Raw genomic sequence first — 24,354 nt, 5'->3', positions numbered from 1 at the left:
CAAAGCTTAAGAGGAAGAATTAGAAAGACCACATTTGATTTTTTTTTCTTTAAGCAGAAAAAAACATTCTGCATTTCTGCTGCAGCATCATAGTTACCTGGTGTTAAAGTGAAAAAATTATGACTCTACAGTAAACCTGTTCATTGTGTGTCGGGACAAAAATAACATCAAATTTTTAATCATTACATTTTCTACACAATAAATATCAGCACATATATCATTATTATATATTCAAGATATGCATTTTACATATAGTTTTCCTCTCAGCTTATATACATCAGTTTATGTACAGTCTTTGTATTTACACAAGGGGTCAAAGGTCACTGAACCTGAAGCACTTGAAACAAAGTTAAAAGAGAAAGACATACGAACCTAAAGGCAGTGTAGTCATCCATCCGTTATCACTCACTGTTACAGCACTGGGGTGGGAACTAAAGTTACTTTTCGGTGTGAACAACAACAGTAACACTCGCACAAAATAAAGCACTGCCATTCTCAGGCCCTTGGTAAGAAGCAGGTCGATCGATATTGGCTTGTCATGCAAACACGTCGTGGTGCTTTCTAAATAAATAATGGATGCAAGAAGTACAAAAACTTGAATCATAATAACATTCTTCTCTTACTGTGCTGGTATAAAGTGAGTTAAAGTGAGTTCACCTAAAGGTAAATTTCAGACAGAGCACTGTAGCTGTACTTGCGACAGAAGAGGGGAATTTAAAATGGGGAGTGGCACTAAGAAAAACAACGTTAAATGTTACTCTGGCATGCAAAGCCTGTCTCTGGGGCTCCGCATATTCCTAATGTGCACAAAGCTTGAATACCCTGTGAGCAATAAAATCAGACTACGCTCTCGCTCCGTGTTTCCGTTTCACCCTGAGGATGGGCTTTGCTCCAAACCATGTCAGGCTCTGAGTTTCCCTAACCAAATATTGTACAACTTGCAAATATCATATTGCAATTTGATTGCATGTTCTAATAAGGCAAAAAGAAACTTGAAAACACAGAAATACAGACCACTGCATTAAACGACAAAGCAAAGCTATAAAAAGAAATTAGAAAAAAAAATCTTTTTAATGCAATACTCATCTAAATTCCAGTCTCTCCTCATAAAGGCAACTGTTCCTCCACTATGGCATTTTGGTGTGTTTTTTTTTTTTTCTTTTTTCTTTTGGTAGTTGTAGTCACACTAATTTACTAGCAAGCAGTTGGAAAAGTTCAGTTTGTTTGCAGCCTGTAGCAGATGTGAGGGAGGGTTCATTTTCTGGTTGGCAATGGTGCGGCCAGTGTTTTTCCATCGGGCCTTGGCGGAGACAGTTAAAGAGTATGTACAGCCATAGGGGTTCTGGAAATGATGCCTATGGGTGATAGGTCATAGAGTGGTGCTCTGGGGCTCCTCCTCAGGCACACCATCCCCCTCTGGATCTGTCACTGCCATGGACCTCCTGCAGGGGGCACCGCTGAACTCATCGATGAGGCTGTCCAGATTGACATTGATGGAAGGGATTTCATAATTGAAGATATCTAATGGTGAGGATGGGAAAGGTGAGTATGGTGAGCAGAATAGTGTGGATGGTGATAATGAGCACCGGGAAAAGGAAGAGGAGGAGGAGAGGGCAATATGACAATGAAAATGGAGTGTAAAAATGAAAGAGAGCAGAAATAATATTAATTGTTTTGAGTCTGAACTCATGGTAAGTGGCATATGATCGAAGGAATCAGTAGATTACGTGTGCTTCACATTTTACAGTGTGGTGCTGATTATGTCAATAAACTTGGTAGAGGCTAGTGTAGCGAGTCGCTGCCTTTTGTGTCTTTTGAGACAGGAAGAACAGATATTCTGTCAGATAAAATACAATAACAAGTCAAAATGACTGCACAGTGACAAATTACATGTTTACAACAGTGGACAGATAAACATCAAGGAGGCAACAGGATGTGTGTGGAACTCTCTGGAAAGAAAATGGCACCAAGACACCAAGTGGGCTTAAAGTAAGAATGGAGATCTCTAGAGGACTGAAATTAGTATTTGCTGTGAATATAGATACTCTTACGTGCTGCTCCATTTAATGGAAGCGGCAGATCCAAACAGAGACGGATGGCTACTCCTGTGTCGGAATGAGATGGAGTGTGGCAGTGTAGTAAGAGGAAGCAGAGGTTATAAAAAGCGATGAACCTGCCAAAGGAGGAGTGGGGGTTACCTGTGACCCCCCTGATACGAGTGGCAGGGGCGTTGGAGATGTCTGCCAGCATAGGGCTGGGAATGGGGAACAAAAGGAAAGGGGCTTTAAGATGAAACCGTTGTAAGCAATGGCATCTGCAATGTGAGCGCAGTGTGATGCACTCTGGGAAGTCCTTAAGCCGTGCATTATTGGTTGAAGACAGTGCAAGGAAAGTACAGCCAACCTGCTAAAAAAGGACGGGGATTATGATTGGGCATTACAGGGTAGGTATGTTTGAGGCAGGCTGCAGGAGACCCCAGAGGCATCCACGGTACGAGGCCAGGCAGTGAGATGGAGTATATGGGGCGGGGGCGGTCTGGCTTACCCTAAAAGTCCCCCTCACACTTAGCCCACACTGAATCCCTGGCCTCACACAGCTGCAAAGTACACAATAGTAGCAGGGGGAACAAGAGAATGATAAATATAACAAAGTGACAAAATCACTGGTGTATATATATTGACAGAGCACCTCAGTTTGAGAACATCATATTGTAGCTTTATCGTTGGGTTTGTCTGGCTAGGTTTCCACTCCTGCTACCCAGTAAGAGATGCTAGACTGGTGTGAACTGTGTAAGCCTCTGACCTACCTCTGCCAAGTGGGGGTCTGGGTAACACAGATAAACAGAGAGCACATGATGAATCTAATGGCAACTTTCATACAAGCAGGACGAGCTATGCTTCTCTGATGTTTCCACACATTACCCAGAAACATCATCACATAACACAAGCAATGAATACATTGTTCAAGAGATTTCCTTACTACAGTAGCACAAGAAATGCTAATATTTACATTTTCTTATCATTCTCAGGCATCTGTGTCTAAAAGGCAACTTGTATTCATTCGGACATTTGTTTGGGAGCAGTCAGTAAAGGGGACAGGTTTGTCTACAGTGACAGGTTCTACAGAGTCCTACACTCGTCCACCGTCTCCATTGGACAGAGCCACAGCGAGTCTGAGAGAGGGCCGCTGCAGCCCCACCTGTGGGGGTGGCGGTGGGGGTGTTGTTGCCAAGGGTTGATGTTTACCTGTAGACATGCTCTCCCCAGGAGACAGTCCATCCAGGAGGCCCTGCTCCATGGGCTGAGGGACTGGGGCCACAGGTGGGCCAGTTAGCCCCGGAGGGGCTATGGGTGGCTGAGGAGGGGGCAGGCTGGGTCTCTGCCTGGGCTTAGGGGCAGGCCGCGACTTGGTGAGTGTCCCCGTCAGGGAAGGCGGGGACGAAAGAGAGTGGGGTGTACCCAGTGGGGTCTGCCCAGGGGAGGACGGTGGTACTTGACCTGGAGGACATGCCAGTCCATAAGGGGAAGGGGTGCTAGGAGGTGTAGGGGACAGGCTGACTGGTGACGGCTGACCTGTGGACTGGTCAGACATCCCTCCAGACTGGCCGTATGGGACCTTAGGAGGCACGGGAGCCAACTTCTTGGAACCTGTTAACACACCATAGTCATATTAAAGTTACCTGTGGAAATACGAATAAGACATGTTTAAAACTTCAATGTCAATGTCAATGAAAGCACATATTACTGAGGCCCTGACCTTTGCGCAGGGTGTGTGGACTGTGCTCTGTGGAGTGGGGAGACTGGCTGCTGCTTTGAGGGCTACTGCTGGGGGGTACTGTTGGACCTGCGACCTGGATGGCTTTGTGTCCAATTACAGGGGAAAGCTCTTTACTCTTCAATGAACTGAAAAGGATGGATATATATTATTATGTGGACATATAAACATATAAACAGTGTTTTGGACTCATCGCAGTCTACATTTACAGTCACTACACCATCATCACCATCATATACATGGCTGCTTCCACTGTTAATAACATTTTTCTAATCTCAAGGAAAGCAGTTCAAAATCTCAACACCTGTTTGTTATTTTTTTAATAGATTTACAAAAAGTTGGTGCACAATATTCTGTATGGATGCAGATGCTTTCAATCCCCCTGCAACAAAAGCTACTTCTGGGTGTTTCCTTATTCACAAGGGGTTGCCACAGCAGGTAGCTCTACATATTTGATTGGGCAGATTTTTACAGCAGATGCCCTTCCTGATGCATCCCTGGAGGATTTCTGTCTCCCTCTTAAAAGGAATCATGGCTCTGTTGCTTGGCAAATGTGTAAACCACTACACTATAGAAAAAAATAAGACAAACACTTCAAAAAATAATTGAGCAATACCAGTATATTGACTATATATGTGCTAAGAAACTCAATTACTGGGATGTGACATTCATTTTCACGAGTGATTAACAAACAGAAAAATTCCACCTGGGCTTGCAGAACGTTTGCCAGATTTAGTAAACAACAGGGTGTGAATACGGATTGAATGTGTCTTTGGACAGTGACAATACACTCAAAATAGATGAGAGACACTTCATGCAACTAGATATGACTGACAAAGTATTAACTGAGTACATAAATGAACCGAAGTCGAGTGACTCTAAATAAACTGCATGAACAACAATAACAAATAATTGCTTAAAAACGGTTTAGAAACTTTGTTTTACATGACCCATTTGAATACCCCCCCACCCCCTCCACCATCACCACCACCACAAGTAAGAAAAAAACAGACAAACAAACAAAAAATAACACACTTATAGAAGTGCCATTTAAAGTTGCCATCTAATTAAATGGTATTCGTTTTAGTTGTACATCTTCAGCAGACTTCCGAACCACAGGTCATCAGCTTTCCAAATCACAGGAAAAGTGTTAAAAAAACAAGTTCTGACCACAGACAGAGATTTGGTGTAATGATTCACACCGTCCTGTTTGGTAGTAGCACCAAAGACTTCTGACTCAAGAAACTATCAGAGGCAAAACTGTAAAACTCAGCACTTTGGGTCCAGCTGGAGGTACTGCACTGTTAGGGTTCCCATTTTGCTAATCTCATAAATCCTTAAAATTCTTCAAAAAAAACGAAGAGGTTTTTCATGTACTGTGTGCTGGTTAGTAGAAAAACTGCAGCAGACTTGACAATAAATACATTTCTATTCTAGTTCGAAGCCATTCCTTGTGTATTTATCATCTACTCAATAACAGCAACAAACTGAGCGCTATATAAGCCAGTAACATCCTTGGTTGCTAGGCAACCCAGCTGACAGGCATCCTGAGACAACCTGTGTGTTACAGAATCTCAGCTATGCAATTTGATGGGAGAGGTAATAAAAAAAGAAAAAAAGAAAAAATATGAGCCAGCGAGCTAAAGGAGAAATACAGCTGCCACTCTGTGATGCATCCATAGTGGCCAGGCGTGTGTTGTATTTACCTAGTCAGCCTGGGGGGTCCTCTCTCTCTGGCACAGGGGCAGGCAGCCCACGGCGGGGGCGGGGGCACGGATGAAGGGAGGCTAGGGGGGTTGCCAAGGCTCTGGTCATGACGGGTTAGTACCAAGGGGGTTTTGACGTAGAGGGGCAAAGCATTAGTGTCTTGTGGGGGGGCATGCGACATGTCACCAGGCGGGCTGTGTTTGGGGAAGTGAAGACAGCTAGGTTTGGGGTTCGAATTGATGTCAAGTGACGAGGAGGAGGAGGAAGAAGAGGAGGAAGGGGGAGGAACAGGGGGAGTGAAGCCAGACCAGCGCATTGGGGGTGGGGGTGAGCCAGGCGGCTGGGACTCTGGACCTGGTGCCACAGGGCGAGCGCAGGGCGGGGGTTTGGGATAGAAGTGGTGGGGGGCAGTGTGGCACATAGAAGTGGGGTAAGGGGGGGGTGGACGGTCCTCCCCTGGGGGCGGGTGGGCATGAGAGGTGTCCGGCCGATTGAGCGACACGTTGTCTGAGCTGTAGATATTAAGAGAATAGACAGCACAAAAGAAACAGCTCTATTGACTGAACAGGGAAACGCACTGGAGCGATATAGGATAAGCTGTTTGGATGATTAAGGTGTGTTAGTGTGTTAGTCAGTTCGAAGCCGAAACCAGTTGGCAAAAAAAAAGTGCTGCATCTTGCGGTGGGCAGTGGGTACACAGTCAGCTTATTGCAAATACAAAGACAAGCACAAAGAAATAGCAAAGAAAATTAAGTTTCATTGTGAAAGAAAAAATGATACAGTGTGTAGGACTCCCTCTGTGATCACCTTGTGTCTGCACACTGCATAGAGCTGTGAGGATCCTTCTCTGGAACCAAAGTGCTGGTCTGCAGCTTTCAGTAATACCAAGTTGAGTTGATGACTGAAACTCTCCTCACTGCTGGATATGGAAGCCCTACCCGCCTTAATCCTATATGACTTGTTTGTATCGCAGGTCCTGCAGTCAGCCCAGGGCAGTGTGAAACAGACACAAAACCCTTTCAAAGGCTGAAAGAGCCACAGGAAATGGGGGTGGGGGGGAGAAAGACAGCCAAGCCAGAAGCCATAATATTTCTTGTCTGCCACATAGGCAGAGCCAGTGACCATGAGGTGATTACTCATGTGTTTAATTGTGATAATGATACCAAAGAAATTGTGAAATCAGTCTGCGTGTCAACAGAAAAATAACTAATTCACGACCAAAGCTGAGAAAGCCAAGCCACAACAATGGGATATTGGATAGATTAGCATGCACGCAACAACTAGCAGGTTGAAGCTTTGCGTCACGTAGATAAACAAAACTTGTTTATACAGTATTAGGACTAAAATCCTTCAGATTTGAAAAGAAATGGGCTTTTTTTTTGGCAAATTTTACCCACAGTGACCTGACAAATGGACACAAGGACAACTCTAAGAATGTGTGATGTCTGAAAACAAATTCAGAACAGAATGCGACATGAACATGTTGAGGGAGATACTCCAAAAAAAAAGATGGAAGCATTGCATATGAATGGAAGCATGGTTAACACGGCCAAGAACCAGTGCAAGATGATGGTAATGATGGTGATGACAATAAAAACGAACACGGGTGGATGCATGGAGAAGCGAGGGCCAGGGTCTCCACGGTGACTTACCAAACCCTTTCTCCAAGTGGAGGTGTGGCAGACGGAGAGATGGCAAGCTCTCCGGGCTGCTCGGGGATGAGTGTGTCTGCAGGGGAGCCGGGGCCTTGCATGCCTGGAGGAGTGGAGGAAGCCTTACGCGCCAGGGTGGATGAACCCTTACGAGACACCCACGAGGTATCCATAACCCTGACGCCCATACTGGAGACAAAAACATGTACAGACTCATGTGTGACATCAGCAAAACTCATGTGAGGCAAGTGGGGATAGTAAGGAAAGAAGTCGTGGGAAGAAGGAATGATACAATACCTTTGTATCTTCCTAATGCTGCGTTAGTAAGGGAGAAGAGAGGCAAAAGTGACATGAGGTCATAAGTAATGCAGACAAGGGTCACAAAATGTTTAATATTTGATATGAAGCAATGATTATGGCAGGGAGATGAGTAGAGGGAACAGTAAAGGGATTCAGAGAGAAAGTCAGGTCATATAACCAGTATGTGCTAATCTGCTGAATACCATTTAGAGGGTTATTTCTTCCAATTAAACCTTTATAGTCTAAGAAAAGCTCAGGCTTCTCCCCCACATTGAATAGTTGCTTAAACAAATTTAGATTGATGCTTTTAGTGTTACATCCTTTGTATTCACTTGATTGGGGTGTTTTGTTCAAGGTGTTGGTTCTAATTTCTCCAGTGATATTCCACCGTCTCAGTGAATGAGTCATGCCAGGTGACGTGCAATCCAGACTGTGAACGAGGAGTTGGGTGTGGGAGGATGGGATTGGAGAAATATTTCCTCTTGAAGAAAAAAACCTAGCAGCTCTCCATCAGAAACCTGTTGCCATAGAGACCATGCCATTCAAACTTATTCAGCCCTACGTATTTAAATGAGGGCAGTTTTCAGGCTTCTCTTGATGAATCCTGATAATTAAAGATACACCTGTATATATTACGGTGAGATAAGATATTTAACAAGAAACTGATTTCTGTGCTGCTTATGAAGGCTTCTGACTCATCCGAATGAAAACTTTAGATCGGAGGATCTTAATGTGCAAACGCTGCTCTCCTCAAATATAAGAATTCAGTATCTGTTGCCTGAGAAGAGGCGTGGGTGGAAAGAGAGAGACTGAAGGAGAGTGAGAGGTGGGTAGCAGAAGTGAGCACTTGGCATCATACCCATCTTTCTTGTAAAACTCCAGCATCATGTTGTCAGTGGCGACACTCAGTGGGCGTCGGCTCTGATCGTGCTGCTGCTTGCGATCGGATTGGTCCATGTCTGGTGAGGGCATAGAGCTGTAGTTGGAGTTGTGGTTGGTGTGGATCGGGCTTCCATAGCTGCCTGTCAAGTTGAACTCAATCTCTGAGGCAGAAGCAGACACACCATCAGCATGTAGTCTATTATACTTACAGTAATGTTTAGAATTGTGTGCGTTTTGAGTGCACACAATTACTCCAAAAAAACCCACAGTTAGTATGAAGAACTGAAATAACTATAATAAAATTAAGATTAAGCTATGCAACAAATACAGTACTAAAATGACATTTTAATGCTTTTTTAGCATATGAAAGTCTACAGAGAACATCCAATCAATAACAGTTAATCTTCAATTTAAGTCACATGCTGCAACATCAGCATTGCACTGTGCTGTGAATCAATGTATAATAGTAGTTGATACACCAACCAGGTGCTGCTGTTCAAATCCACAAAAATGAAAAAAAAAAAAAGATGTATACATTTAAATATCACCAGAGTGAGTTTCTTGCAGTCCCTTCAACATACAGAAATATGAAACATCAGTGGTTCTTTTATTTCTGAAGCGTGACAAAAAACAGGCATTACCTTTGTTAAGGGTCCATAGTGTCTTGTCCATTGTTAAGTATGTTTATGTATGTTTTTTATTGGGTTAGTCAGTTTGCTGTATTGCTGTATGGTGTTTGTTTGTATCATTATTGTCTTGTATTATCAGGCTGGGGAGAATAGCCATGCAACCATATGATTTTTGAGATGTTTGCATGATTATGACATGCAAAACTATGTCCATTTGAATAAAGCTAAACACTTTTTTGTTCTGGGCAATGTTTTTATCATCTCAAATCCCCTAATTGTTACTTACAATGATATAATTTAAACAAGAAAACAGATAAGATGCCCAGCGCAGTTACAATTTTACATACATAGTGTGTAATCCCCACCTCCAGGGAAGAACCAGTCAGCATGCTGAATGATTGGCTCGATGATGCCAACAATCTGTAGGGACACGGTCGTCATCATCTCTGTCATGTTCCTGGATAGAGCAGACAAGTGAGCTATAGCAGAGTCACTCAATCGTTGGTTTAAATCCAAAGAATAAAATTATTAGTTGCTTTAAGAATACATACGGTTCATTGTGTGTCCAGAGCAAGTTTGGTCCAAGGACAATAGCCATGTTACCAGGAGTCATCTTGTTAGCATCCTGATACTCACTCAGCTTGGCTAAGAATTTGATCAAATATCTGTAGGATTGGATAAAATTAACTGTGCATTTTAAAAGTATAACCCACTGTTTTTGGTTAGATGTGACATGTCTGCTTGTACCATTTACTGATTATAAAGTAAAAAAAAAATAATAGCAGCAATATTAGACGTGCCACCTGCAGGCAGTAAATAAGACTGTAAAACAGCATGAGTTATTGCCTGCAGGAGGTACAACTACGAGTACTGCAAAGACATTACAGTAATTTTCTTGTCAGTGATTCTTGTACTTCTAAAGTTGCTGATCCTGCTGTTAATATTATTTCCTGTAGGTGGCACAAGTTGAGTAGATATTTGTAGGATTGAAAGGATTTCACCCGGATTTTCACTTGGATGTGGTCCAGTTTTGTTTCTACATACTTTCCCGGTTTTTGATCTCCTAATGTTTTGTTTATGATAGTAAGGCTACACTGAAACATGTGCAATCCTGCAAATCAATGGGCAGAAAATCAGGGAAAGAAACTGACCTGAAATTGTTTAAGTTGTCTGTGGGGAGTTTTTCACATGTTGCCATCAACGCCTGTAGTCTCTTGTCAATGTCTTGAATGCTGAGGAAATATAAAGTTATTACGGTTTACTGTTGCTCTACTTCTTTATAAATTTCATCATTTTTCTTTTTGACAGTTAGGGGCCCTGTACTAACACGCTGAACTGGTTTCTATTTTTAATCACTGCCAATGGCACAATTTGAGAAAATACTCTTAAGAGTACAGCAACTCACTTGGAGGCTTGAATCCATTCATCATAAAGTTCAGTGGTCATCAGTGGATCTGGGAGCTCACGAAGGTATGATTTCAGGGCCCCTGTGGGATTAAAAAAACAAGGACAGCGTAAAAACTGGTCAGCTCTTTGAAAGAAGTGGAGGGTTGTTTTCTCTCTACTGGCGAGCCCATGCTCCATATCTCTACTCCCCTCTAGCAGGCCCTCATAGCTAGTGCATCTGCCAAAGTCAGACAGCTCAACACAGATTTCATGCTAATCTGTGAAATGAACAGCAATATCTGAAGAGAAAGCTCTTGGGAAGATAACGCAGAGGAAGACATTTTCCAAAGAACCACATTTGCAAAGTGCATTATGTCCAAAAAAAGACTGCAAACACTTCAGCTTTTTACAAATGAACTTTTGATCATGGAGTGAAAATAATTGGCTGTTTACAATTTAGCCTCTAACAATTACAGAGAGTTGGGATTGTTGTTATGGAAATGTGCTTTGAACAATGCATTTATGTGGGCGTAGATCACCTGCGATGGCGTGTGGATCGGAGGAGTACTCCTGCACATCAAGAACTCCACAGTCCAGGGACGCTTTCAGCTTCTTCAGCTTGGAGGCTGATGGAGCCACTCTAAAGAGGCCCTACAGCCCCCACACAGGAAACACGTGATGTGTAATTATCATATCTAACACATCTGAGCAGGAACACAACGCAGATTTTGAATATTTCCATTAAATGTTAATTATGGACAAGTGATTCATGTATATGAGCGTTTATTCTACCTCCTCTTGCATGCCGCACTCTAGCAACATGGTGACACAGGCTTCGATGGGGAAGGCAATCTCTCTCCCACTTATAGTCAGGTGTTCCTCCAGGGACTTGCCATACGACGGCTTCTCCACCCACGCCTCTGCAATACCAAACAGTGCCCAGAATCACACGTGGATAAAAACAACCCTATGCATCATGTCTTTTGTCTAGCAATTGTAAATTAACCATTAATTAAATATCAAGGTGCATAACTGTTCCTTAATTATGTTGTTATGTAACATGCCAGGCCTATTAGTGTATTCTTTACTGATCATCTTGGTATTCCTTCGGGTACAGAAATGGAGCAGATCTCAACACAAACACACACACATAGCTCTTGACACAATGCATGACTCACCTTGGTGAGCTTTAATCTGGGGTAGGACACTATGAAGAATCTCTAATGACTTCCTGTGATATTCTGCCTGCGTTTCTATCAGCTACAGAGGAGAGCAGGGGGAAATAAAATATAAGATAATGCACCAAACAATTATGATTTTAAAGTCATCTTCAGTGTTTACTACAGCTTGTGCTTAAACGCAAAAAAAATCTGATTCTTATCAGCCGCAACGTTAAAATGTCCGGCAGGTTAAGACAGCAACACTCATCGTCTTATTCATTCATTCACTGACACGTAGTACTCATCGCTGCGCACCAACCACACCCACCAATTCAGGCAATGACATGCCCTGAAGGCAGTGGCTTCAACCAGTAGGGCAATGCTCACCGCCAAATAACAAACCCGCTCGGACATGGTTTTAATCGACACAACAAAGACACCAAGGCGTTGACCTAACCGAGCCTCTTAGAATCCTAATCTGGATATGCCAGAGAAGGCCTGATCACAAAGGAGCCAAAATATCAAGTTTTAATGCCACATGTCCTGTCCATACCCCAACAGGTTAGAAGTGACAACATGAGTGGGACCTACATGATATGAAGCAGTTGTGTAGCTCCCATATTTAATGTTGTTGGTGTAAATGAACTCTTACACCAAAAGACAAAAAACAAAACAATTTGCCAATTTGATGACATATTTGACTTACCGTCTGGAAGTAGTTTGCATAGTCTATTTCTTTGGCCATGAAATTGTACATATCTGCTGACAACTGATCCTGAAAAAGAAAAATCGTCTTAAGGAAATAATCTCACTAACATCATAGATAGAACTTTAATATCATTCCATGACTGTGGCCTATTTGTGTCTGATTCATGTGCAAGTGTTATAAATCAAAGAGGAGGGCAAAAGTAGCTGGATGAAGGCATGATATATACGTAGCTCTGATCGTTGACTCACTCTGCAAATTTCCATCCGATTGGCTGTCTCCTCCATCTCCTCTCTTAGGGACTCAGACTTGGCACCGGGCTGCAGAGTGCTGGGGTGACTGGATGACTTGGATGACTGTTGATATCTGTGGGTAAATGAAGCAGTCGCCCCTGCTTTAGACATTCCAAGTTTTTATTTTAGCAATACACTAACCACAGCAGGTTTTAGCCTCACTGTTTGAACACTGTTCACCTTGTTCGTGCTGAGTCCATGTCCAGGACAAGTTTAGCTAAGTGCTTCCTCTGTTTCTGGATATTAGGAATGTCCACCTGAAAAAAAAATCCAAGGAGTTAATATGAAAACAGTCAACTCATTATACTTTGTTTCTGCTAATAGCAATGGAAATAAAAACACCAAAATGCAACTTTTAACTGGTACATTAAAATAACACTATCTGCTCACCTCCGCAAGGACATAAAGAGGCTCCACCACATCTCTCTCTATCTGGTACTCAAACTGAATGAGTTCCTGGGCGAGCTTCTCCTCTGTCTCCCCACAGAGCTTCAGCATTTTTCTGTTGGTAAAAGCCAAGCACAAAGTCATAAGCAATCAAATACAATTAAACACAAGGATAATAAGGACAGAGAAGAATTCAGCTGCCAAATCTGTAATTAAAGATGACTCTGTGTGTGTGAGTTAAGCACAGGCGTATTAGTAGTCACTAACCCCAGGAGAGAGTCTTCCCCCAACACTGCAGCCCCTTCTTCCATGCATTGTGCCAGGATGGTAAGCGGTAATTTTTTCTGACGGTACATAGAAAAAATGTTACACGCACTTCTGTAAACTTCAACAGTTGCCAGCAGGACTGACGCCCGTACTCACAGAAGGTGACTTTACAGATCTCTTCTCCATATCAGTCCCCTGCTGACCCTGCAGGCAGGCATTCAGTTTTTTGTGAGTGCTGTGTGACACCTGCTTGACCAGATCTAGGCGTTTCTCCACCTGGGAAAGCACACGCAGAGCAGGTGAATGTGCTTACATGCACACATGTATCCTCACAGATGCAACATAATTGTCAGCTCTAACGCAGCATCATGAATCAGCACCTGCTCTCTCTTCACGGTACATACTGACAGTAAACCTGTGATATTTTAAAAAAGGATTGAAAAAAGGCAAGCTTTCTTGCCATTTCTTCAATTAGTCTTCAGGAATAGTTCTCTGGGCTTCTTGAAGGACATTTAGAGCTCTTCTTTGAATTTTGGCTGGTTTTTGTTCTGTTCTGTGTCAAAATAATAAAAGGGCAGCCCTCAGCCCTGACCGATTGGGCATGATGGGAGGAAAACAAAGAAGCAAAAAAAGAAATCCTCTGAAAATGGTCATGTTTGAGGATTTGACTGAAAATAATTGAAAAAGCAGCCAATGTCCAAAGAAAAAATAAAAATAAAAAACACTTTGGAAAGCTGGCAGAACTGTGACTCAAGTGCACTTTAAAAAAAGTACAGAATATATAGCAATTAAAGTACATTGTTCCCAATGTACCATGTGGTGATTTTGACGGACATTATTTTTGATGTTTAATAATCATTATCAATTTATTACAGACTACTAATAATTCACTGCTGTTCACAGGTGCACATATATACACATCTGACATCACAGCTCCCATACACATCTACAGCTCACCTGTAGAAGGTCTTCGCTCAACACCTCTGTTTTTTCTGCTCTGTAAAGATAAAAAAACAAACAAACATATATATTAATACGTTTTCTTTCGTATTTTTAAATCCACAGAAACATGATTGCATGTGGCAATTTTATCAGTATGTAGGGAAAGATATGGGAATCAATTCTAGACCAATAAAACATTACTGCAAGATAGCAGAAATTCTTGGAAAATGTTCATTCATCATCTTTCCTATGCAGAGCTTATTAAATTTCATATATTAAACACTGCATTCAAGAAAGAGAAGCAAACTTTCTCACTGGGAAACTAACCCATGGTTTAAAGTATTCGGCTTCTCTCTTCCTTGTATTATTTTATGTTATTTTTTGTTTTCTGATGAAAACAAATGAAAGGAATTATTGCACAATGCGCACAAAGAATTACGAAGCTTTGGTATGCTCTTCATTGGGTAGGCGGCATCTTGGTGCTTCCATATACACACAGAACAGCTGCCACAATCACACAGTTTCTGATTCACACAGGAGAAATAACATCAGACATGCTACCTTTTTAAGTTCTTGATGACATGCCAGTTTAGTTTTGAATAATTTAACACATTTTACAATTCTTGCGTGTCGTTCTCAAAATGCTGTGGGTATAGAAGGCTCATTTACCAATGTGGCAATGCTCCAAAATTTATAGGCCGCATGCACACCTGCCTCTTTGGTGTAAGTGGGTGAGTTTGTGTAAGAATGCAAGTGTCTCTTTAAGTTATCATCTTCAACAATGCATAACAACAGCACATTAAAGCCGCCGATTCAAATGTGTTAATTCCCACTGCATCACATCCTACTAAAAATCCAGCAGATGGGGATTGAGCCAAAGACTGAAGGAAAGGGCTGCAGAGCAGATGAAGCAGATAAAGCTACTCATCCGGAGAAGTGAAAGAGCCATTAGTTCAGAAAAGAGCAAACCACTGGATTTTACAAATACATGGTGTCAGCTCAGTTCAATCAGCTTTCATTTTATGACTTTAGTCAGCAAGGACATTTTCCATATAGCTTAACATGCCGTTTATGATCCTATAAGAAAAGACAGAATAGCCACTTGTCTCCTAAGAACAATTTTATTGTACATTTTCTTTTTTGTGGTAAACTATTACAGAATCTGACACCAACCAAACTTTAATGCATGCAATATATAAACAATATATAAGGAATACCTAATGTGGAGGTTAACATATGCTTTCTGCCAAGAAACAGGGATCGGGCAGACCATCTGACCTCCTAAAATGAGGCATTTTCAGATCCCCAGCAGAACACAGTTACTTGGGACTTCCCTTCCTGTACACACAGCCTCTTCCTGTGATTGTGCCCAGACTATGCCCATGCCAACCGCAAATAATGAATCTGAATTTATCTTGGCAAAGCAAATTATATAAAGGACCTTGGTTTGTGCAATAATTGTCACGAGCCAGGGGAAATAATTCAGAAGCATATTACCAAAATGCTGTTTTCATGTATGTTATCAAACAGGCAACATAACAGCTCTCTAAAACTGTTGCTAAAAAGAGGCAAAGTATGAAATGACTAAAAAGTGTCTAATGTTGACACACAGTTGTTTACACATTACCAATAACAGAAAGCTGAACTATTGAGACATTAGCATCTCCAGCCTCAGAGAAAAAAAAAAGTGAGCATGGAGCCATGGGAACTGGGTCAAATCATGTACCAGTGGATCTAATCACAGCCAGCCTCTCGGAAAACTGCTCTACTCAATGAGCTAGGAGGCAAAATACAGGAAATGTGTGTGTGCATGTCTAAGAGAGAGCGACAGAAAGATAGCAAAGCAAGAGATTTCTGGCGTGATTTATAAGGATAACTGCGATCGCAGATTGCAGATTACATGACAAAGGGAGGACAAAAATAACCCAAGCAGCACACTAAAGTTTGGCACCGTTCTGCTGAACACTCCACCAGACAAAAAAACTCTGAAATGCCATGGTTTATGAAACAACCTCCCATGCAAGACTGTATTATGTACTGAAAGTAGGTAGTTGCTCTGCATTGTCACTGCCACTGTCTATTGCAGGCTGATCAGCTGACTGGATTTGTTGTTTAAAAGGAGGCAATAACAATTTAAATCATAGACATCTAGCATCCTCAAGGACCGCAAGCTATTATGACCTAGACATCAAACAGATTGGAGCCTATCTTCAAAGGCAGCGCTGTCTTGTTCTATGAGTTTGTTTGTTTTCAGAGAGTGGCATTTCCTCTTAGGAAAGCAGCATCGCACATAATCTTGCTGCGAAGATGCAGAGAAAAAGCAGCATTGTCGAGGCATGAAAACTGGGGGGTACTGAAGTTTCTTGGCCCTACCGAACCTGATGTAAGTCTAGCTTCAGGGACAGCTTAGAGGTGAGGAGAGATGTTCTTCTCAGCAAATATCGTGCAAAGTGAGACCTGGGAGGAAAATAAAGACGTGGGAGAGTTGGCAACCTCGCAGGTGGTATGCTCATGGAGGGAAAGGGAGACGTTGCCAGGTTTATGCCAACCATCTGCCACTATGCAGGCATTCCTTTACCTGGAACTGGTGATGACTCAATACAAACACGTGCACAGTCATCTAAAAATACGCAGGTTAATGAAGTAATGTTCAAATTGCAGACATTTATTACAGTCTTGCATGCAAAATGTAACACTGGTGAAAAGGACTTCAAATCGGAGCAATGCAAACATGAACGATCCCAGAGAGCGGAGGAAGATAAATGAGTTGACACAATATTTGCGCAAGATGATCAGCTGCCAGAATGACAAACTTTTTCTACATCTGGGAGGAACATTAGCAAAGAGCTGACATGAATAAAAGTCTAGGTAAGGTCTGTTTAGGACATATTTGTAAGGTTTCAGAGATTATAATTCGTTGTATTTCTGTTAAGTTGCAGTTAAAATGTTAGCTTGCATCTATATATTTTTATCTCAAGCTGTGTCAATGTTGGACAGCTGCATCGTTAGCCCCCCAGCACTGAGCATGGTTTATGAAAGCATAAATAATCCATGCTGACATAATCAAAATGCGAATAAAGAAGCAGCCGCTGTCTAGAACATATTGCATTGGTAGCGAGCCAATTGCTGGCTGTTGCTGACTTTCAGTTTGTCTGAGATTCAGCAGGACAAAAAGGAAAAAAAAAGGTCATTATCTGGTTTGCTCACACTGCTAGCATGGCTAACAAAGGCCCCTACTCTGAGGCCTGGAAGAGCTACACTGGATGCTAGGTCTTGTACTGCTAGGGGAGGGTAGTGGAGCAGAATGGTGGCCCTGGGCCTCAGCGGGGCATTGCACACCCTGGAGCGCTGGCATGAGATCCACAGTCAGTTATATACATACACACAAGCAATGACACACACAAAAACCCACAATGGTGTTTATGCTTGAGATGCTCCGTGAATATTTCTCCACTGATTGCTTTTTGTTTTCTCTAGACCTGCCTCGTGCATCTAAAGGCCCAGTTGGTTTCTACCCAAACGATGAGGCGGGGCAGGCGATGGGATACGGGGTTACTAAAACAGAAAAACCCACTTACTGTAGTTGTCCACTAAACTAGGTCACAGTTCTGTCAGGCATGCAACTGTGAGCACATACATGCACACAGGCATGCACATATACACACACACATGCGTCCAGAGAAGGAGTGAATGAAAGAGAGAGTGAGAGCCTGCAGTGTTCAGTAGCTAATGTTTCACTGGAAACACAAGCACTGAGTTATCTCTAATAACTTTATTCATGGTGCGCTGAATAATTTCGACAAAAAGGCGCGCAACAATGTGGCTTAACTGTGTTTTTACACTTGTCATCTTCCGAAAGACAGACACACACACACACACACACACACACACACACACACACACACACACACACACACACACACACACACACACACACACACACACACACACACACAGCAGCTAAATGACTTCAAATGCAAGCAAACAATAAACTACGACAAAGCAGCAAAGGTCAAAACAATCCTTTACTTAGAAATGAAACCTTTTTTTTGCCACCTTTTTTGTTAAAGCTATAAATTTCTTCACCATTTTGGGAAATGTAACATGTGCGCTGGCAGAGTCAAACGAATGTGATGAAACAGCTAATACTAAATGAGCGTTTCTAGGCAACCAAAGCAAAGGAACGACTATATTTGCTGTGCACAAAAAAAAAGGAGCTGGAGAATGATTAAACAGCAAAGGGGAAAAAGCAAAGGGGAAAAAGAGGTAAATAAAACAGGAAGTTGTTATTAGTAGATCAGTGCTTCCTGTTCTGAGCCTATTGACATTCTTGAATGGACGGAAGTGAGCATGCTTAAAGGGAGTCACCCGTCTCGTTTTTCTTTTTAACAATGCCAAGCTTGTCCAGTTCATTTATAGCAGTTTAGTACTAAGAATTATATACCAGAGAACTTTATGTACAGTGGTATCATCATAAATTTAGCCTTTAGTGATTCATTCTCTGCATCCCTGTTGGAGATGATATCATGAGCAACAGCCTGGGTCAACCCTAATACTTTGACATGTCACGTCAAAATATTGATGCAGCAATGCTATTCTACTGCTTTCTCTTGCAATCCAGTTATTGAGTCGCTGTTAAACAGTTAAACAGCTTCCCTGACATTTTGACTTGCTATTTTACGGGTTTTTGTGGGGGGAGGCCTCTCAGATAAATGAGGGTAATGCGAATGGAAACTTAAATGAAGAAGAAGATATTCACAAGAGGAAAATGGTGGATGGTGGTGGAAAGCGAATCAGATCTCTACTTAGCTCAACTGACACATTACTGGAATGAACAATAATGACATTACACACACACACACACGCTCACACTGACATTAAAGCGCAGTGAATAAATACACAATCCCTATTTCTTTTTTTTTCTTTTTTTTTTTTTTACCAATTTAGGGCAAATTACTTCAGTTACACAGATCTCATTATGTATCAGAGAAGATTGTCTTGTGATATATTGCAGAATTTCTGTGACACCATTATTATCATGTGAGTTCTTCTATTTGCCACCCTGCTGTGTACATGATCACTTGTACAGGAGCCAGGTCAATAGGGACAAAACGAAAATAAAACTCCACAGGAGAATCTGGATCTGATGGGATTAATCAATCTCCTTCAAAATGTTGCAAGTTTTGTTGTTTGTTCTTTAAAAAAACAACAAAAAAATAAATAAAAAATCAGTACCGAGTTTTTTAGTTGATCTTTAGTACAGGCGCTCTTTAAGAGGTTAGTCTTTTGAATGAATCAACACGAGTGACATGGAGAGGGAGAAACAGCGCTTCTCTCTGATATTACATCATCTCTCTTTTGATGGCCAAAATGGCCCCTTGACAAAGGCTCTTTATCTCTACCATACCCTGTAGTATGCTGTCTCTGAAAGGCACTGATGGGGATATGGGAGGGTTACACTTATTTAGCAACGGCTCTCGCATGATCTAGCGCACACATAATGATTCACTTCTGACTGTTGATGGCTTCATAATAATTCATAACACCATAATGTCGTTCCATGTTCAGCTAGAAATGATTACAAAAAAGACAATAACAGCAGTGAATCAGATTGTGAATGCAACTTGCTCCAAGATTTCTATGGTTCCAACCCAGAGAATCAAGGCTAAGAGGAGGAACAGAGAGCTGAGAGGTGGGGGACGCTGCATTTTCATGCAACAAGTTACCTGTCAGCGACCATATGCCCTTTTAGAGCCTGGCACACATTCTCACCAAGAGGTGTGAATGTGTTAATCTTGCACTGAATTTAAAAACAAGCACAGACACCTACTTCTTATTCTAACAGTAATTTGTTTTCAGTGTTAATATGGTCAGCTACATATTAGTGCTCAATGCTGTTTCTGCCCCTTCCTCTCTCTACTTTATACAGTGCAGTGAGAAAGTATTTGCTTCATTGCTTATTTATTTTGTGCATATTTGTCACACTTAGATGTTTTAGATAATCAAACAAATTTCAATAGTAGAAAAACCCAACATAACTCAAGTAAATACAAAATGCATTGTTTTATATGATGATTTCATTTATTAAGGAAAAAACGACAACAACTTATCCATACCTACCTGATCCTGTGTAAAACAATAATATGAGCCCTAATCATAATAACTTGTTGCACCACTCTTGGCAGCAAGAACTGCAATCACGCGTTTCTAATAACTGGCAATGAGTCTTTCACATCACTGTGGAGGAATGATGGCCCACTCTTCTTTGCAGAATTGTTTTAACTCAGCCACATTGGAGGGATTTTAAGCGTGGACAGCTTGTTTAAGCTTATATCTCAACCTAATATTAGTACTAAACTTCGATTAGGTCACTCAAAAACCTTTCAAATGTGGACTTCCTGGTGTGTTTTAGATTGTCCTGCTACATAAGCCGAGTGTGCTTGAGCTTCAGGGTATGAACTAATGACCAGACATTTAACTTCAGGATATTCTGGTCGACAGCAGAATTCATGGTTCCATCAATTACATCAAGTCGACCATTTCCTAAAGCAGCAAAGCAGCCCCAGAGCATCACACTGTTTGACCACCACCATGTTTGACTGTTGATATGATGTTATTTTTTATGAAATTCTGTGTTAGTGTTACACCAGATATAACGGGACTGAAACCTTCAAAAAATGTGGACATTTTCCACATCCACAATCTGTAAATCGGCCACCTGCGTGCTTAACAATAATTCATTCGCCTACTGCGTCAGAAAAGAGATAGAAACCGAGTAAGAGACAATGCATGAAAGAGAAAGCAGCCCACAAATGACTGCCATTTTCAGATAATTGCATTGTGGATTGGTGAGCTAGAAGGCACAAGTAAGAAGAATGCATCTATCATAGAGGTATTTGCGAACACCACAAAGGTGGCAGAAGCAGAGTGCAAAGATGGAATGTGGGTGTGTTAGGGAATGAGATAGTCCTGGGTTTTTTTTTTGTATCTATATGTAAATGTTACTGTGCAGGAAATCATATTCTTACAGTCTTGAATCATAGAATCTTTTTAACAGTCTGTCCTAGACCTACATAGGACAGTGAGTTGGGAATAGAGAAATAGGTCAAGAGAAATGAAGGGTGGGAGCTGGATGAACCAATATAATCTTTTGCTTGCTTCCTGTAAGGACACCAAAAAATTAGAATGTCTTTTTTTAGACAAACGCAAACACTAAAGTACAGGAGAGTTTTCACGGAGACTAAAATCTCAATTAAAGGTTAATGTCCAAAAATAATATTTATAATACAGGTCTCTCCTGCTGTACCAAAACACATTTCTGTTAGCACTAAAGTATGCATGGCTGCACACCCTTTTGCTCCACAGAGGTAATTGGTCAAGCTGGTGATCACATGACATGGGTCTCACCCAGGCAAGCTGCAGCAGAAGCAGAAGCAGCAGCAGCAGCCGCCTTGGAGAGCCAGAGGGATGCTGACACAGCACACCTGAACACCAACCCCCAGCTAAAAGAAGACCTTCATTATAGACTTGCCATTACAAATGCCAATACAAGACAAAAAGACGAGCAGATATAGTAAAAAACAGTTATTAAAAAGATATGAGTTATGAGTCTATTCTTAATAAAGAAACCTACAATAAATAAACTAAAGCATAATTTTATTATTAAATCTTGTTTCTAAATGATAAAATGTAACTCTACATATTCTTAGTAACAGGACCTGTCACTGGTATTATCAAATCTAAAGAGAGCACTGAGTTTCAGGGGGACCAAAGGCCATACCCACAGAGAAACCCTGCTCCAGTCTGAGGATGGTTAAAGCTTGAGTCAGCAGAACAGTTAATATGAAGCCTGTTTTCACTGTTTTGGCACTTTATTCTTTCCTATAGGAGCCCTGCATTACTCACAGGACAAAACCAGCGGAATTAAAAGACAGCTCAGGGGTAAAGCTAAATCAAGTCCATTTTACTTAATGCACTATATAATAGTATATCTTCTGCAAGAGCAGTGTGCAAGGAAGAGCAGCAAAATGACATTGGCATGATAAGACTGTTTCTTGTATAAATGCTTGTAAAAGTCCAATAAATCTGCACATTTGTGATATGTACACATTTTTCCCACTGTCCGACACTAACACTCTAAGGCATGTAGGTGCAGAACACCTGGATCCACACATAGTGTATGCATACAGCATACGTGTTTACTTTATTGGTGGTAATATCAAGAAACATTTATGTTACGCGGTTTAATCTAAATAAGAGCTGTTTAAATTTAGCTCTCCAAATGAACCATGCTTCAGCACCTCTATACACCTCTTAAAATCCTTCAAATTATAAGTGGTGGAGAAATACAGACATAGTTACTGAATGGAGACACCTGCTCTTTTCTAGCGAAAGAAACCTCAAAACAAACAAAACATGATCGTCAAACCAGCATGATCAGGTCATTAGTTGCTAGATTTGGTTTTTCCAGATAGATAGTGATCTATCTCCATTGGCATAGCCAGTGTTTGACACTGTTCAAGGTCACCACAGGGTCAGATCCATTACTTCTTGATCCAAAGATCAAATCTCTGACTATGGTTTGAGAGTGGCAGTTCTTGTTATGGACCACTGTTATTATTAAGAGCCCAGCAGGGCTGTCCGGGGAGAGTTATGTTCCTCATTATCACTGTGGTACAAACAGACCAACTTAGACAGCCCCAGAAATGAGCTAATTTTCTACTTACACTAGCACCACTTGGACCATCTGCATTAAATAAGCTGTATATGTGCACGTACACATGCATAAAAGGAAAAGTGCCATATCTTCTGTGGCCATCTGAAGTCCTCCAACCTGCTTGCCCACACACATATCCAGAATCACACCCACACACACAAACACTCTAATGAGTCACTAGAAGAAATGATGATAAAAAAGACTGAGGCTAGAAAAAGCAGTATGACCTATGGGGAAAACAAAAATGATAGCACCAACACAGCCTGCAATGTGTGCCCCTCCGCATAATAATAATAATAATAATGACAGACACACCTCCTGGTCCTAATCCCCCACCTCCCCTCCCACCCCCCTGCTGGGCAGAGAACACCTTCTGGCCCAGCGCTGCTTGACAAGCTGCTTTCCCTGAACACAGAGGGTGGGGGAAGACTGATAAGCCCACTGGATCGGTGTAAAATGTCACCGGATTTCAGAACCATTCAGAAGCAGAGCAAGAACATGAAAAGATTGGACGGTGAGGACAGAGGTGGAAATCTGTCTTCAGAAACCCCTAATTTAGTTTTAGCACGTTCAGTGGAATGGAAAACCGTCCATTTAAACTGACACATATCATTCCAGAAGCGCATCAGGGAGGCGTGATCACGACCTTCAGGAATTCACGGAGTGGATAACTCACGCCTAAGAGGTGCTTCCCTCCTCACAGCTGATATCACTGCGTAATAAAAACATTGCGCCTTTTTCTCATTTTCCCCTCACGTCGCAGCCCACACTGCATCCGTCTGCATCACGTTTACCTATCGACAGGTTCGGTGACAGGAGTCTATTTTAATCACGACATAACTTGGCAATGCCATATTTGTCAAACTCCACCGATGATACTCTGTCATAAAAATTGGGTCGTCACTATTTGATGGTCCATGTCGCTGTGATTTTCTATATTTAACAGATTTCCGTGGGCAGGTTGGAGCTACTGTGGCAATGCGCCTACACGCTGCCTATGCGGTAGCCTATTCCAGTTGGTATTACGCATAGAACACTTAGGGCGTTTTGAACATGAGGTATACAATATACTTCAGTAAATAAGCAAAAAGCGCAAAAAGGGGAAAAAAGGGGCAAATTAAAGAATGAAAGTCTGTTTGCATTCATCCGATTCGCATCCTTCTGGGGCCATGCAGGGGGGTTCTCCTCTCTTTGACTTGGCCAGTCGCGACAATAGCGCACGGAAACGGTTTCCTTACCTTCCCACCGTTTGGTTGGCGAGCTGTCGCATCCGATTGAATTGCTTCTTCATCTTGTATTTTCTCTGTTAGCACCTACGAGGGGAAATATTCCGCATTACTTCTCACAATACATATCTCCATCCTCCACAGAGGTGCAGCACAAATTCCAATCTCCCATTCCCCCCCTTTCCCTCATCGCAAGCTGCCAGCGCCGAAGAAGTATTCCACGATTACATATTTTCAATTGATAGATATATGTATATTTTTTGCACATCTATATTTGCTCCATTGCCTGCGCAGGGATGCTGGACCAGTCCACCGCGCGTACACACA

The 24,354-nt window shown here is 41.8% G+C and overlaps 1 protein-coding gene across 3 annotated transcripts; it reads right to left on the bottom strand.

Annotated features, from left to right (window-relative positions):
• Positions 1-1,065: 1,065 nt before the first annotated feature.
• arhgap44a (Rho GTPase activating protein 44a) lies at positions 1,066-24,354 on the bottom strand. 3 transcript variants are annotated; one of them, XM_086289396.1, is made up of 22 exons: positions 24,040-24,354; positions 14,101-14,140; positions 13,300-13,419; positions 13,144-13,220; positions 12,880-12,991; positions 12,670-12,746; positions 12,448-12,562; positions 12,197-12,265; positions 11,509-11,590; positions 11,123-11,250; positions 10,870-10,981; positions 10,350-10,431; positions 10,096-10,176; positions 9,496-9,609; positions 9,310-9,401; positions 8,293-8,476; positions 7,431-7,448; positions 7,134-7,322; positions 5,481-5,993; positions 3,757-3,902; positions 3,246-3,647; positions 1,066-1,521 (listed from the first exon to the last, which is right to left on the bottom strand). In XM_086289396.1, exons 1-22 carry the CDS (start codon positions 24,090-24,092, stop codon positions 1,370-1,372), a joined length of 2,958 nt encoding a protein of 985 aa, XP_086145522.1. In that variant the 5' UTR covers positions 24,093-24,354; the 3' UTR covers positions 1,066-1,369. The 3 variants fall into 3 exon arrangements, with proteins under 3 accessions (XP_086145522.1, XP_086145523.1, XP_086145524.1); XM_086289397.1 differs by lacking the exon at positions 5,481-5,993; XM_086289398.1 differs by lacking the exons at positions 5,481-5,993; positions 7,431-7,448.

The sequence above is a fragment of the Aulonocara sp. 'chitande type north' Nkhata Bay genome, linkage group LG4, assembly GCF_057382095.1.
Source record: "Aulonocara sp. 'chitande type north' Nkhata Bay isolate Kocher_YH1m ecotype deep benthic linkage group LG4, A_spYH_male_GT1.1, whole genome shotgun sequence".
NCBI classification, from domain to species: Eukaryota; Metazoa; Chordata; class Actinopteri; order Cichliformes; family Cichlidae; genus Aulonocara; species Aulonocara sp. 'chitande type north' Nkhata Bay.
The sequence above is the reverse complement of the archived record's forward strand: the minus strand, read 5'-3'. Positions and strand labels throughout refer to the sequence as shown.

Bases quoted from the DNA above. Each gene is read 5' to 3' on its own strand.
- arhgap44a (XM_086289396.1), bottom strand. From the start codon at position 24,092: ATGAAGAAGCAATTCAATCGGATGCGACAGCTCGCCAACCAAACGGTG. The intron at 12,747-12,879 runs GTGAGCAGATAG...TTTTTTTTTCAG, and splicing joins CTCTTTATGTCCTTGCGGAG to GTGGACATTCCTAATATCCA. The intron at 1,522-3,245 runs GTAAACATCAAC...CCTCACCATTAG, and splicing joins TGGGGAGAGCATGTCTACAG to ATATCTTCAATTATGAAATC.